This window comes from Oryza glaberrima, chromosome 12 (genome assembly GCF_000147395.1).
Source record: "Oryza glaberrima chromosome 12, OglaRS2, whole genome shotgun sequence".
In the NCBI taxonomy this organism is placed as follows: Eukaryota; Viridiplantae; Streptophyta; class Magnoliopsida; order Poales; family Poaceae; genus Oryza; species Oryza glaberrima.
Window position 1 is genome coordinate 1,500,538 of NC_068337.1, and position 13,379 is coordinate 1,513,916.

The 13,379-nt window shown below is 42.3% G+C and overlaps 1 protein-coding gene across 1 annotated transcript; it reads left to right on the top strand.

Moving 5' to 3' along the window:
• The first annotated feature begins 2,540 nt into the window (after positions 1-2,540).
• Positions 2,541-12,290, top strand: LOC127757332 (putative zinc finger CCCH domain-containing protein 64). Its single transcript, XM_052282842.1, has 5 exons — positions 2,541-2,708; positions 5,058-5,186; positions 8,375-8,554; positions 10,083-10,223; positions 12,165-12,290. The coding sequence occupies exons 1-5, from the start codon at positions 2,541-2,543 to the stop codon at positions 12,288-12,290; spliced, it is 744 nt and encodes a 247-aa protein (XP_052138802.1).
• Positions 12,291-13,379: the final 1,089 nt, after the last annotated feature.

Genomic DNA, 13,379 nt, shown 5'->3' on the forward strand with positions numbered 1-13,379 from the left:
GAGGAGGGTCCCCAAACCCCCCCCCCCCCCCCCCCCACCCAGGCCCCAACCACCAACCTCAACCACAACAAGGGTGAAGAGAGGCTTCCGCTTCCTCTTCCTCTTCTTCTTCCTTTGCCGGCTCCCCGTCGACCCTCGCCGCCCTCGCGCTCGTCCGCACAAGCTGCAACTGCAACCCCAGCATCCACCCTCATCCGGACCTACCCAATCTCCTAGACGACATCACCGTTTCAGCTTCCCCGGCGAGCATCCACCATTCCACCACCTGCTGTACTCCTCAGCTTCGTCCTTGTGAGAATAAGCTGTTCGATAAAATGTCTACTAAGGTTCACCAGCTTGTCTTGCTGTGTTTCACTGCCTGTTACCATTATGCTGCGTGCAGGATACCACGGATTAACCTTATATAATCAATTGTAGCAAATTGCGTACATGTTCTGATCAACTTCCTTTTCGCAGTTTCTCGCTACATTTTTACTTCTTTTTTTTTTTTACAGCTCGGCCTTATACTTTACTCCACACTTCCACAGTGAGTGGCATCGCTACTTTTCAAAAGCTCTTGGAAGGAAAGAAAACAGGCTCCTAGGTCTGGTTGCACACATAATAGTATGTATGATTCACGCATGCTGTTTCTGTAGATAGCTGTCATTGGATTAAGTCAAACTGTTTTGTGATCCAACAATGAGTCTTTCATGAATTATGAAATTGGCAAAGCTCCTGATTTTTTATCAAAATAACCTAACAATGAGTTCACTTTTTTTTAATACTATTACAAATAAAAATGCATTGACTTCCTTTCCCTTTTTTTCGAGAATACGCATCGTATCTTTGTATTAAGGAGAGGGTAAGGCTACAACTTGCCAATTTACAGGAATGCCAGAACATTAAAAAAGCGAACAAATAGAAGAAAAAACAGAGGCGCCATGGGTTTAATTCTCGCGGTATTAGCTTTGCGACCCTTCAAACAGCCGTGGGCTATTGAATTAGCTTGGCTTCTCGCCAGAGAGTTGCCACCTTGGGCCAAGAACACGTTTCTTGGTTAAAGACTCAGCAGTTGTGCTCTTTCTAGATGGACCAAGCCATCAAGGAGACAATTATATCAAAGCCATTGCACAGCTATTTGCTGACCCTTTTCCGGTTGTGGCACCACTAGCTAACGAAGGAGTTTTGTATGGTCGGAAGAATTTCGGGCCATCCGATGGCATTGAGAACTATCCACCAGAGTTGGCGAGATTTAGGACAGGACACAAGGATGTGGTCCATTGTCTCCTCGCATTGGTCGCAAAGGACACATTTGGCAGGGCGTGGCAGCCCTCATTTGTACAAGTGGTCGGCTGTCCAGCAAGCGCGGTGGGTGATGAGCCAGGTGAAGTACCTGCAATGGTGTGGCGCATTGCTCTTCCAAACTAGAGATTCTGGGAAGCTTTCACGACCAAGGAAGAGCGGTGAGTAGGCAGACTTGGTGGAATATTGCCCTGAGATCTTCCACTTCCAGACGAAGTTGTCAGCTTGCCTAGGTAGTAGGGTGGTCAAGGAGATACGCTACCAGATCCTAAGGTATTGCAGCACTGCTTCAACTCCTAAAGTCCCCCTGATGTCGCTAATCCATCGCCGATCAGTGATTGCCTCCGCCACTATTCGTTTGCGGCTCACGCGCGCCAAGACAAGGGAATGCAGGGCTGGCGCCAGGCTCTTTAGGTTAGCCCCTTCAGCCATCGATCCTCCCAGAAAAGGATGCAGGTCATTATCGTAGACACGAAGTCGCATTCTTGATTAGAGATCGGCATTGGTAGCCCTTTCCAGGGCTTGCTTGCATTGGTTCGCAGTGACCAAAGCCACCGAGCATGAAGGGCCAGACCCATTAGATTGAGGTCATGGATTCCAAGACCATCGTAAGTTTTGGGCACACATACATTGCTCTAGGCGAGGCAGCAGTGGCCACCCTTGGCTTTGGCTGTTCCAGTCCAGAGGAAACCCCACCTTATCTTATCGATCCCCTTGATAACCCATTTGGGAGGGGACATGGCGATCAAGAGGTGGATTGGATGGATCTTAACACTGAATTGATAAGTGCCAGGCTGCCAGCTGCCTGGCCGGGGCAAGCTAACCAGCTTTCTATGACGGGAGCCTGCCGGCAACCGAGTCAAGCATCGGTTGGAGCTCGGCCTTGTTCAGCTTGCCGGTGGAGAGCGGTAGGCCTAGGTACTTGCACGAGAAATGCGTGATTGGGCAAGGTAGCTTGTTCTGCATGAGCTCCATTTCGCTTTCCCCGCACCGAATTGGAATGGCCAAACACTTGCTGTAGTTCGTCCTCAACCCCACGACTGAAGCAGGTTGAAGAAGGTCGAGGTGCTAAGCCTTGACGAACATGGAATTTAGCATGTCCATTACGATGACGAACAACATCGGTGATAGGGGATCCCCTTGGCGCACGCCCCTGCCGTGCTAGATTGTCCTTCCCGGCGTACCGTTTAGTAGTACCTTGTACTACTAGTGCTAAAGAGGATGGATAGCCAGACTTGCCACCGTTTACCGAAGCCACTATGGAGAAGTATCTCGAGGATGAATTGCCAGGAGACCGAGACGAATGCTTACGCCAGGTCGAGTTTGAGAAGGATTGCTGGGGAGAGACCAGCATGCAACTTCCTTGCCGGCTGGTGTACAAGCATGAAATTATCGTGGATGCAACGATACTTGATGAAGGCACTTTGGTTGTCGGCGACTAGCAAATTAAGTTTGGGCACTAATTGCTTTGATAGGATTATCATGAATAACATCGCAAAGCTGTGGCAAAGGCTTATGGGCCAGTAGTCCTTCAAGCCACTTGCGTCCGCACGCTTCGGAGCAAAGTTATGAGGGCCTTGTTTACTTTGTCGAATCTTGATCCGTCCAAATGAAAGAGTTGGTTGAGGGCTACAAGGATATTTTCTTTAATGACCGACCAACAAGATTTGTAGAACAAGCCGGTGAAGCCATCCGTCCTTGACGCACAATCATTAGGGGTGTCCTTGATTGCATTCCGGACTTTGTCCTCAGTGAAGCACACCTCGAGGTTGTGCATGACAGGTCGGCTAGGGCTGAAGAAGGGTAAGCTGAGTGTGTGCTTCCTTGAAGTTGAAGGGGTGGAGCCTAGCACTCCGGCGTAGTACTCGTGTACCATTCGCTCTTTATTTGTGTGCGAGATGGCGACCATCCTATTGTTAGCCAGCTGCTGGACGAAATTCTTTCGTCGCCTATAGGGTGCTTGTTGGTGGAAGAAGTGGGCGTTTGCATCCCCCTCTTTGAGCCAGGTGACGCGTGAGCATTGTCGAGCCATCGTTCTTTCTAGGGACACAAGGGCAAGCACCCGCTTCTTCAACGCATGGTGGAGCACACACTGTTGTTGGCTAAGCGGGCGATGCTCCTCGGCAGCGTCAAATATGTCAATTATCTCCCTTGTCATGGCCAGTTGCAGCTTGATGTTCCGGACCTTCTTGTTAGACCAACTGCGCAGCGCCTTTGCTAGGCATCACATCTTTGCGTCCAATCGGTGAATGGGGTCTTTGAATGGGCAAGGGAAGTACCAGGAATCCTGGACTGTTACGAGGAACCCATCCCGCTTCACCCAGAAGCTCTCAAAGAGAGCGAGCAGAGCGTCAAGAAGAAGACGAGGTGTTTAGGAGGAGTGGGTAGTGGTCAGACATGTCCATCGAGAGAACCTTGAGGAATCAAGAAGGCAGGGTTGTCCAGTTGTCGGTCGCGAAGATGCGATCTATACGCTCTAGGGTCGTTTTGTCCCAGCCGTTGAACCAAGTGAAGGCCTTGCATTTGAGGTGCACCTCTTGAACTGAAGGTCACAAATGACCCGGCGAAAGCGCCTCATCATGCGACGGTGCATGTTTCCGTTGTTCTTGTCTTGGTCCTAGTAGATGAGATTGAAATCCCCTACCACCAACCAAGTTCGGAGAAGGAAGTCTGGATTTCTCGGAGTTCTTGAAGAAAACGAACTTTGTCGGAGTCGCCCTGCGGCCCATAGACAGAAGTGAACCAATTGATCGTTCCGTCTATGAACTCTAGCCGCGTTGTGATTGATAACTCGTTAGTGCGGTGGCTGAAACAACTAGCCACACTCGGATCCTAGGCAAGGAGGATCCACTCCCCCTCCCCGCGTTTGAGTAGCCGCGAGATAGATGAAACTAGATAGATTAGGGCCTAAAATTTGCGAGGCCGACATAAGGAAGATTACATTCAGTCTTGTTTCATGGAGACCGACCACCAAGCTCACTACGTCCCGGCGTGTTCCTGCGTTCAACCCTCTCACATTCCAGACTAGTATGTTGTAGTTTGGGCTAGTCATTGGGAATAGGACAGGGGGGTTCGACCGGGGCTAGCGCACTAAGTCTCCACCGCGATCGGCGACCCCTGCACTGGTGGCGCCTGGATGAGGTCCATGCCGAATAGGTCCGCCAACGCTTGAATGTGTTCAGTGGTTAGAGGCTCGGAGAAGAATTCTTTGTACGCCTTGGCGTCTTGCTCGGAGGGCTTGGAGTCGGGGATGACTTTTTTTTTTTCTCGAACACGAGTCGGGGATGACTGGGACTTCCGTTCCTAACTTCTTGGCGAGGACTGATTGCGCCTTGGTCAACGTTTCTCATTTCCACTCCTCTCAAACATTCTCTTAGGGCTTGTTCGTTTAATCATCAATAGAGAAGGATTGGTGGGGATTGAAGGGGAGTAATTCCACACCACAATAAATATGGAATAAATCACCTTTAAATCCTCTTCAATCCCTCTATGAGAGGGATTAAACGAAAAAAGCCTTAAACTTACAAGGTCAACTTTAGGATAAGTGGTTGTTTAGACGATGCACACATGGCCTATTTTTTGTGCCAAAACTTGCCACAAACAACTTAGGTATGGTTTGGTAAGAATTAGTCTATGACATAGTACCATAAGTGTATCATGTCAACACTCAACAGTTATGATAGTGAATAAGACACTCATCACCTACTACTATAATTTAAGAAAATCGTTAAACGAGTAATCGTTATTTCCTCATATTTTCTCTTTCCGCCTTCCAGTTCCTGGATCCAGGTGACCAGGTCGGACAGCTGCGGTCAACGCAAACAACGAGTAAACGCAAGGCTGCAAGCAGAAAGGGTCAACGCGAACAACGAGTAAACGCAAGGCTGCAAGAAGAAAGGTGCAAGGTACGAGCCGTGCCGCGAGCAGCGGTGCGCGCTAGACGGAGCAGTGCAGCCACGGTAGACGTGCAGGCGGCATTGACAAAGGGCGGTCATCGGTGCTGATCAAGGAGTAGCAGCGGGACCTCCAGGTAGCCGCGACCGTCGAAAGCATCAGCAGATCCCAAAATCAGTATGTGCCCTTCAATCTATCCTCAGCTCAGCTTTCTCGATGTGGATTCGTCCTCCAAATTCTTCTCTTGCCCTTAGCAAAATTGTCCATTTTATGTGTAATGAATCTGTGCTAAGATCTATGGATTCATTCTCCAATTCTCTGTGCTATTTCATTCTTTGTCCATGTCTTCGCGGTGAATAATCGGTGAAAAGGGGGCTCGAGTATGTCACAGCGAATCTCGGGAACTTCGTCCCGAAACGAGGCTTGACAATGTACCGATCGCAGCCGGATCTTGTCCGGTATAAGGCGGACGAGCGCCTCTATTGCTCCCTCACTGCGCCGCCGCCGTCGTCGTGTGAGGAGGATGGATGAGCGCTGGCGTTGTCGCGCCGAGTGGGATGGACGAGCGCCGAGCCACTTGCGGGCCTCCCTCGCTCGCTTTGGGCTGGTGGTGGTCTGGCTTTGGGCTTTACCGCTTTAGTTATTGGGCCAGAAAATATTACTCGCTAGTTAGAAAGCTACTACTAATAGTTTGGCACGTTAGTTTAAGAACCTGAATCGAGAAAATAGAGAAGTGAAGGCCTCCTATGCATCTGCATCGCAATTGATCCACGATCGATCATCGTTCCGGATCATCGTCCCGAAATTATTTTAAAATTTGTTGTTGTCCTATGTCGCTAACTAGTGTTTTAAAAAGCCATCTTTTGGAAGATGGAGCCTCAGACCGAGGTTGTGCCGTAGGTTCTCAGTGATGGGCCGGGGCTATAGTTAGGAGGGGTGAAATTGGAACACATACCAAGATGGATACGGATACAAGCAATACGGAGTATGGGTTACGGATATTTATTGGAATTCAAGTCAAAGCAACAACCGTACATATCAAATTTATAATAGACATTAAACCACTCTATGTATTCAAAATTGAAAAGGCAACTAGATTAATGCATATTAAAAATTAATCGTAGCAACTCTAGCATGACTGATTTACTGCATTTACATCATTAGTAGTTTTACCACTAGTATTTTAATCTTGCAGGGAGTTTTGCACTAGTAGTATAGTTTACTCTCATCAAACTAGCCGTACCTATGAGTTTACAAGTATAGTCAACCCAAAATGTGCATCCATGCATACTATTCACGGCTTCACGAATTATGCAAATACGTGACTGCGTGTGCGTTAATACCAAGGTACCCGATAGAGTTTGCAGGCGAGCACACGTCTCTCGTTTGTTTGCTCATGTTTCTTTGGGTTGTGTGCAATATTTAATCTATAACTTTTGTTTTCTTTTTTTTATCAAGAGCCTGACGGCTCCCATTTCTTTTACTAGAAATGAAACATCGAGCTACAATAGTCTTCAGAAAAAAAAACAGGAAAGTTCAAAAGCTAACCCTATTACAAGGGTTCCTGACTCTTTTCAGAAGTTTTGCCTGAACAAATATCTAACAGTAAAAAAGAAGGAAAGGGAATTACAAAACGTCATCACTTATATCTATCTCATCCCTTGATCCTTTTGGTGTTGATTCTCCATCCGAACTGCGAGTTGTAGACTTCATTTGCCGACTGTCTTATGAGTCTGGATCCCAGTAGCAGTCTTCTTCGACTTGCCTCCTCCTTCTGCAATAGTGCCCAGGAATCAACCCAATGGCAAGCCAAAAAGATCACATCAGTGGGGGTCTTTTGGATAAACTTTTTCAAAACAAGCTTTATTTCTAGATTTCCAGATGGCCCAAATTATAGCAGCCATTCCTACCATAACTAAGTCTTTCATGTTCTTATCAAGTTTTTTCAACCAATCTCCAAAAATGTTTTGACTATCAAGGGCTGGGTTCAGATTCAGGACACAAATTGCAGTGTTCCACATTAATCTTGCCAGGGGACAGTCAAAAAACAAGTGTTGCACAGTCTCCTCTCTATCACAGAACTGACATTTTTTATCCCCTTTTCTCCAACCTCTCTTGTATAAATTGTCTTTTGTTAAGATCTTATTTTTGGTGAAGAGCCACAAAAAAACCTTAATCTTCAAAGGAGTTCTGAACTTCCAAATTTTTTTTCTGTGGGAAATGCACTTGTTGTAGCTTCAAAGCTTTGTAGAAAGAGTTCACACTGAAAATTCCATCCTTAGTTAAATTCCATCGTAGTTTGTCATTGCAGTTATCTTTTAACTGCAGATCACCCCAACTAGTACAAATTTTGTGCCAATCTCTCAATCTCCCTCCACTCAGGTCTCTCCTAAACTTGATGCAATTTATCCCTTTTTGTTTCAGTTTTGCCACAGTTATATGTTTTGTCAAAGTGATATTGTAAAGGTTGGGGAATTGTTCATTTAAAGGTTTGCCCCCTATCCAGCTGTCCTCCCAGAAAAGTGTCTTTTCACCATTGCCTATCACCCTGGAGCAGAATTTCAGAAAGATGTTTTTGATCTCCATGAGCCCATGCCAGAAATGGGACTCTCCATTTTTAAATTTCAATAAAGATATGGGTTTGCAACCCATGTATTTACTTGTCAAAAAGCTTTGCCACCAACCTTCCTCATTTTCCAATCTCCAGATCCATTTCCCTAACAACGCTTTGTTCATTGTTTCCAAATCTAGGATCCCCAGGCCCCCTTGATCTTTGGGTGAACATACCACCGGCCATTGTACCAGATGATATTTTCTTATCCCTTGATCTTCTTGCCACAAAAATCTCCTCCTGTAAAAATCCAATCTCTCTCTAACTCTTTGTGGCAGTCTGTAGAAGGATATCATGTAAAGGGGCACATTGCTAAGGCTTGAATTGAATAAAATCAATCTTCCTCCAATAGATTGAAGTTTGCCACTTTGCCTTGCCAGCATCCCAATTTGTGTTCCATTTTTGTTCTCAGCGTTTTTCCAATTCATGTAACTTTTGTTTTCATGCTTATGTATTATTAGCTTATACATTTTTAATGTCATATTATTGTATGGACTGTTTTATGAATAAGTTTATTATATATATGTTTAATTGTAGAAGACAATAAAAAACAATTTTCATTACCACATATATGTTTCTCTTTAACAGGATATGGCCTTTGCTGAATCAATATGGACCTTTATGCCAGGAAAGAAGGGATCAGTTGTTCAGGGGCCAAACACTAGAACTCTAACAAATGCTCATGATGGTATCTTGGATGATATTAATTGTTCTCAGATTGCTGGGAAGCATGTGGGAGATCATTCCAATTGTGCTAATGTCATCAAGGTAGATATATGCTATAACTTTCTATTAATTCTTGGTATCTTTTCAATTTTGATACATGTTAACTAGTGCCTTTTCCTTAATGTCTGTTCCACATGTATTTTCACGCTTTGATATGAATATTTGAGTACATAGATTTGAATTATATTATACCATCTTTTCCTCCTTAGAAAACATAGCATGTTATGGTTAAAAGTATTGATGAAACTTCCTAGCTTTCCCTTTGAACCATGATAAACTCCCCATTCCAGAGATGCGCTTTCAATGATTTCAGATGGTCATGTATGTTGTTGGATTGCACGTTTATTCTTTGTATTGCAGCATTTCAAAACCGAATTACATCTGTGTTTGCTGCACGCAGTTGGGAACCTATCTCCAGCGCACGGAAAACGGAACGGTCCATTAGCGCGCGGTTAATTAAGTATTTGCTATTTTTTTAAAAAATGGATCAATATGATTTTTTAAGTAACTTTCGTATAGAATTTTTTTGCAAAAAACACACCATTTAATAGTTTAAAAAGCGTGTGCGCGGAACACAAGGGAGATGAGTTAGGAACCCTTCCTACCGAACTAAGCACTTCTCAATTTTTTGTATGAAATTATTTTGATATTCCATACATTGTTGTATGTTTCATGCATGCAGGAGAATCCTTGTTTATCGTCTTCAAAACATTATGTTGGATTCTGTTCAGCGGATAGGTCCGCTGGGCCATCATGTTTCATTTACTCTTTCAGGCCTGACAATGAAAGGCTGGAGTCATATCATTGCTAGGAAAGCTAGTTCAATATCCTGAGAGACCTGGTGAACCATTCTGTCGATACTACATGAAGTTTGGGGAATGTAAACATATGACTTTCTGTAAATACAATCACCCAAAAGATAGGTTCAGTTGCAAGACCACAAACACTATCAGATCAGAATCCTTATGCCTGCATGACCAGGTTTGTGTGGGGTGAGTTTTTCATTATTTATTAGGAACAACTTCACTGTGAAAGAGCATGTAGCCTAGTGGCTGCAGTGACTTAAGTAGCACTCCAAGGTCTTGAGTTTAAATCTCCACAGGAGCGAGATTAAGTTCCCTGTTTGATGGTATAGAAGCCCTTCTCTAAAAAAATTTAGAAGCCTGATAAGTTCCTAAAAAAGGCGGCATATATCCATTAAAAAAGCATTTAAATCCAGTTGGATGTAGTTTCCTGTTTCTGTTTGATATGCTAAGTTCCTAATTTTAAAAAGGCATTCAAGTTCCTAAAAAAGGCTGCATATATCCATTAAAAAGGCATTCAAATCCAACTCTGTTTGATATGCTAAGTTCCTAATTTTAAAAAGGCATCTAGAAGCTGGGTAAAAAATACCCTTCTCTAGAAAAAATGGTTCTTCTTACTGACCGGTTAGAAAATACACTTCTCTAAAAAAAAATTGGTTATTCTTACTGACCGAAAATACCCTTCTCAAAAAAGGTTTTTCTTACTGACCGTGCAAAATCCGATTATACCTGATATTATGATGACTCATGTGTTATACCTTATGCAGCAGACAACAATTTTGGAAAATCAATTTGGGTTACCTTCACTTGTTGATAAGGCCACAGCTAACACAACAAATCTTGTAGCATCTGCGTCATCTTCCATGACACCCGATGAAATAGGAGAGGGGAAAAACAATCCAGATGAGGTAATGCCATTGGCATCCATCGCTTGTTTATTTTAGAAATCCTATGTAATGTGAGTGCTTTGTGTTATCTGCTGCTTGCATAGCTTGATTGTAGTTTTGTGAATTTCACAGGTGTTTGTATGTATATGTGGAGAGAAGCTTTTATTCCATACAACTTCAATACAACGGCAGTAAAAGAACTTGTCGTATTTGCTCTCCAGAGGAGGAACATCAAGTATTGTGATATTTATGTAACATGGTGCGGAAAAGTTCTGAAAGGAGATGAGATCTTGAGCTCCATACCTATCCACACGAATACGCATATTCATGTGACACCCAGACTGAGGGGTGGAGAGTACGTACCGCGTAACTTATCTATGTATATGTATTTTATCACTTCCTACTTTAGAGGTGTAACAAGTGTTCATTTGCAGGTTAATTCCAATGGAATATGAGCGTATGGATGAACTTATTGACCGTGCGGTCCGTGACAATAATAATGACCTGTTCTATTATGTGAACCTTCCCCCAAAATTGATAAACCCTTATAAGGATACATGGGTAACTTTTCTAAGTGATTTCTCGAGATATATCATACACCAACTATTGGTATGTGTTTCCCGTGATGGTCACCAGCGGAACATTACTTGGTATGGTACTTTTGATCTCCGGGACGTACTGATTCAAGCGGGCATGTTAGGATCAGCCCCCATATCGTCGAAAATACATACACCCCTATTGGTGGTAGACTTGATTATCTTAAGCTAGTTTCAATTCTAAAGGATAAATTCGTCGATAATTTACAAGGTTCTTCCTCCCCTTGCCATCTGAACAATTTACTTTCTGTATTGTGCACTACTTCCCATGAAACTTATGGAAGATCCGATCTATTCATTACATTTTTGATAAACCATCCGTGCTTGTTATCATGTGGAGAAAGAGTTGCACGATACCTTCAATATGATCATATGATTACAAATCTTGTGCAACGCGATCTTCGCAAATTTAAGCAATATTTGAATGATACTTTTGGAGATCCTCCTTCTTGGATCGCTGATATCAGCTGGGTTCCTGACATGTGGAAGACATACAATCATAGTCCTAATAACAACTCAACGTTATGGACCCCACGATATACTTTGGATCTAAACAGTTGCTCACATTTTGCCAGGAATTTCTTGAACCATTTCGGTCGAGGTTAGTCTTTTTTTAATTATTATTTTAACTTTTCTATATGAACCGGTTTAGGCTTTTGTTTGAGCTTAGACTTTTAAGCAACTTTTTGGCTCATGTGATTTATACACCAATATTATAGGCTCTTATATCTGCCAGTTGTAAAACCAACACTGATGACCATCATTAATTGGTGCTGCTTTGTAGGTGACGGCTGCCAATCTAGCACTTATGCTAGGTTAGCAGCCAACACTTAGGGTTTATTTACTAGTGCTTTTAAGGGTCCTATCTTCACTTCACATAAACTAAAAATTACTATAACTTAGTTTTTAGCTTAACAATATAAGAGTAGCTTATGGTTTATTGGTTTTAAAAAAGCCAAATGAAAAAAAAACTGTTTGTTTGCCTTAGATTTTTTAGATTATAAGCAGGCGTAAGCCTATAAATAAAAAAAACTTAGGACATATACAATGATAATTAATAAGGATTCCTAGTCTTGCTAATTAGGAATATTTGATGATATGGAAGGGAGAGAAGTGAGGAGAGGCCAACGTCGTTGCTACAGTTAATAATTGCTTAGGAATGACTTTTAACCTCTATAGAATGAAAACTTTACTGCATGTGGGTGTGAACAAGGAATGAATAGTAATAAAAAAGTTTTATTAATACTTTAGAGCCTTTGTAGTCTCCACCATTATAAAGACATAGTTTTTAAATAAATATGCATTATCTAAGAGTTTATATGGACTCTACCTTTAAACATACCCATACTGTTCTATTCTTGCATAGGTTTCTTTGCAGGCAGCTGAGGCTGCCGTTTCTCAGAATCTAGAGTTTCTGCTTCCAACCATCATGATGCTAATGCCTGTGTACAATGGACCTCATCATTGGAGCAATGACTTCATGGAGATGTAAGGGAAAGTGATCATCTATTTTTCCTTGTTTATATATTATCTTGATTCTTGAGTACTAGACAATTTCTTGTTGTAGATTGTTAAACACAAACTCCGACAGAAGTAACGGGCAAATCTCCTAATATCAAGGGATAAGAGGCCACGACAAATTGTTTATCAGAGCGAGTACAATAACAGGCTACAAATCAGCTATATGCACATGTGGAGAAGATAAGATAAGAGAGAGAATAAAAGCGGTCTATAGATTTGGAGCCAACTGCAACATAGACTCCAAAGCGTTATGTGTGTATGAGAGGTGGGACCATATTTTATTGTGTAGTATATATTTATATATAACTATTGTTTAGATGAGTTATTAAATGGGCTATATATGATTTGGGTAATATTTGGCCATCCTATTAAACTTGCTCTCAGGTGCAACGAGACACATGCTTTAGTAATTAATCGTTTAATTGCAAGTACAGTGATGTGAGTTAAGCAGGGATGCAGTCAGCATCAATATGGGTTCATTGGGCATTTTTTTTCTGTATTGATAATGCATAGTGCCCATATTACCAAATTTATTACTACTATATATACATTTCCCCTCCTTCATTCTTCTGTGTCATAGTTACGCTTTGATACTTGTGGTGTTAACAGCACGTACCATTTTGCTGCTATCTTGCTTTCTGAGGTGGAAGAGGACGGTAGGTACAACAGCATTAAAGAGAAGGCCACATCATATGGATCTGGAATAAAAACTTTCCGGACAATTTGTGCAAGCTTTATTGTATTTTTACCCCCCTCCGTTTTGTAAAAAATAAATCTATTACACAACGTAATACTCTCTTCGTTTCATATTATAAGTTGTTTTAATTCTTTCCCTAGTCAAACTTCTTTACATTTGAATAAGTTTATAAAAAAATATAGTAGCATTTTTAACACAAAACAAACATATATTATCAAAATATATTAAATGCTAGATTTAGTGAAACAAATTTGATTTTTAAAATATTGCTAATTTTGTTTAAAATATTGCTAATGTTCTTATTATATTTTCCATATCAATTTCACGTGACTAACAAACACACATTGCGGGAGAAGTGCTCTT

Coding starts and splice junctions, on each gene's coding strand:
- LOC127757332 (XM_052282842.1), top strand. CDS start 2,541: ATGGAGAAGTATCTCGAGGATGAATTGCCAGGAGACCGAGACGAATGC. Junction 2,709..5,057: donor TACTTGATGAAGGCACTTTG/GTTGTCGGCGAC, acceptor TCCGCCTTCCAG/TTCCTGGATCCAGGTGACCA. Junction 5,187..8,374: donor TGCAAGAAGAAAGGTGCAAG/GTACGAGCCGTG, acceptor TCTCTTTAACAG/GATATGGCCTTTGCTGAATC.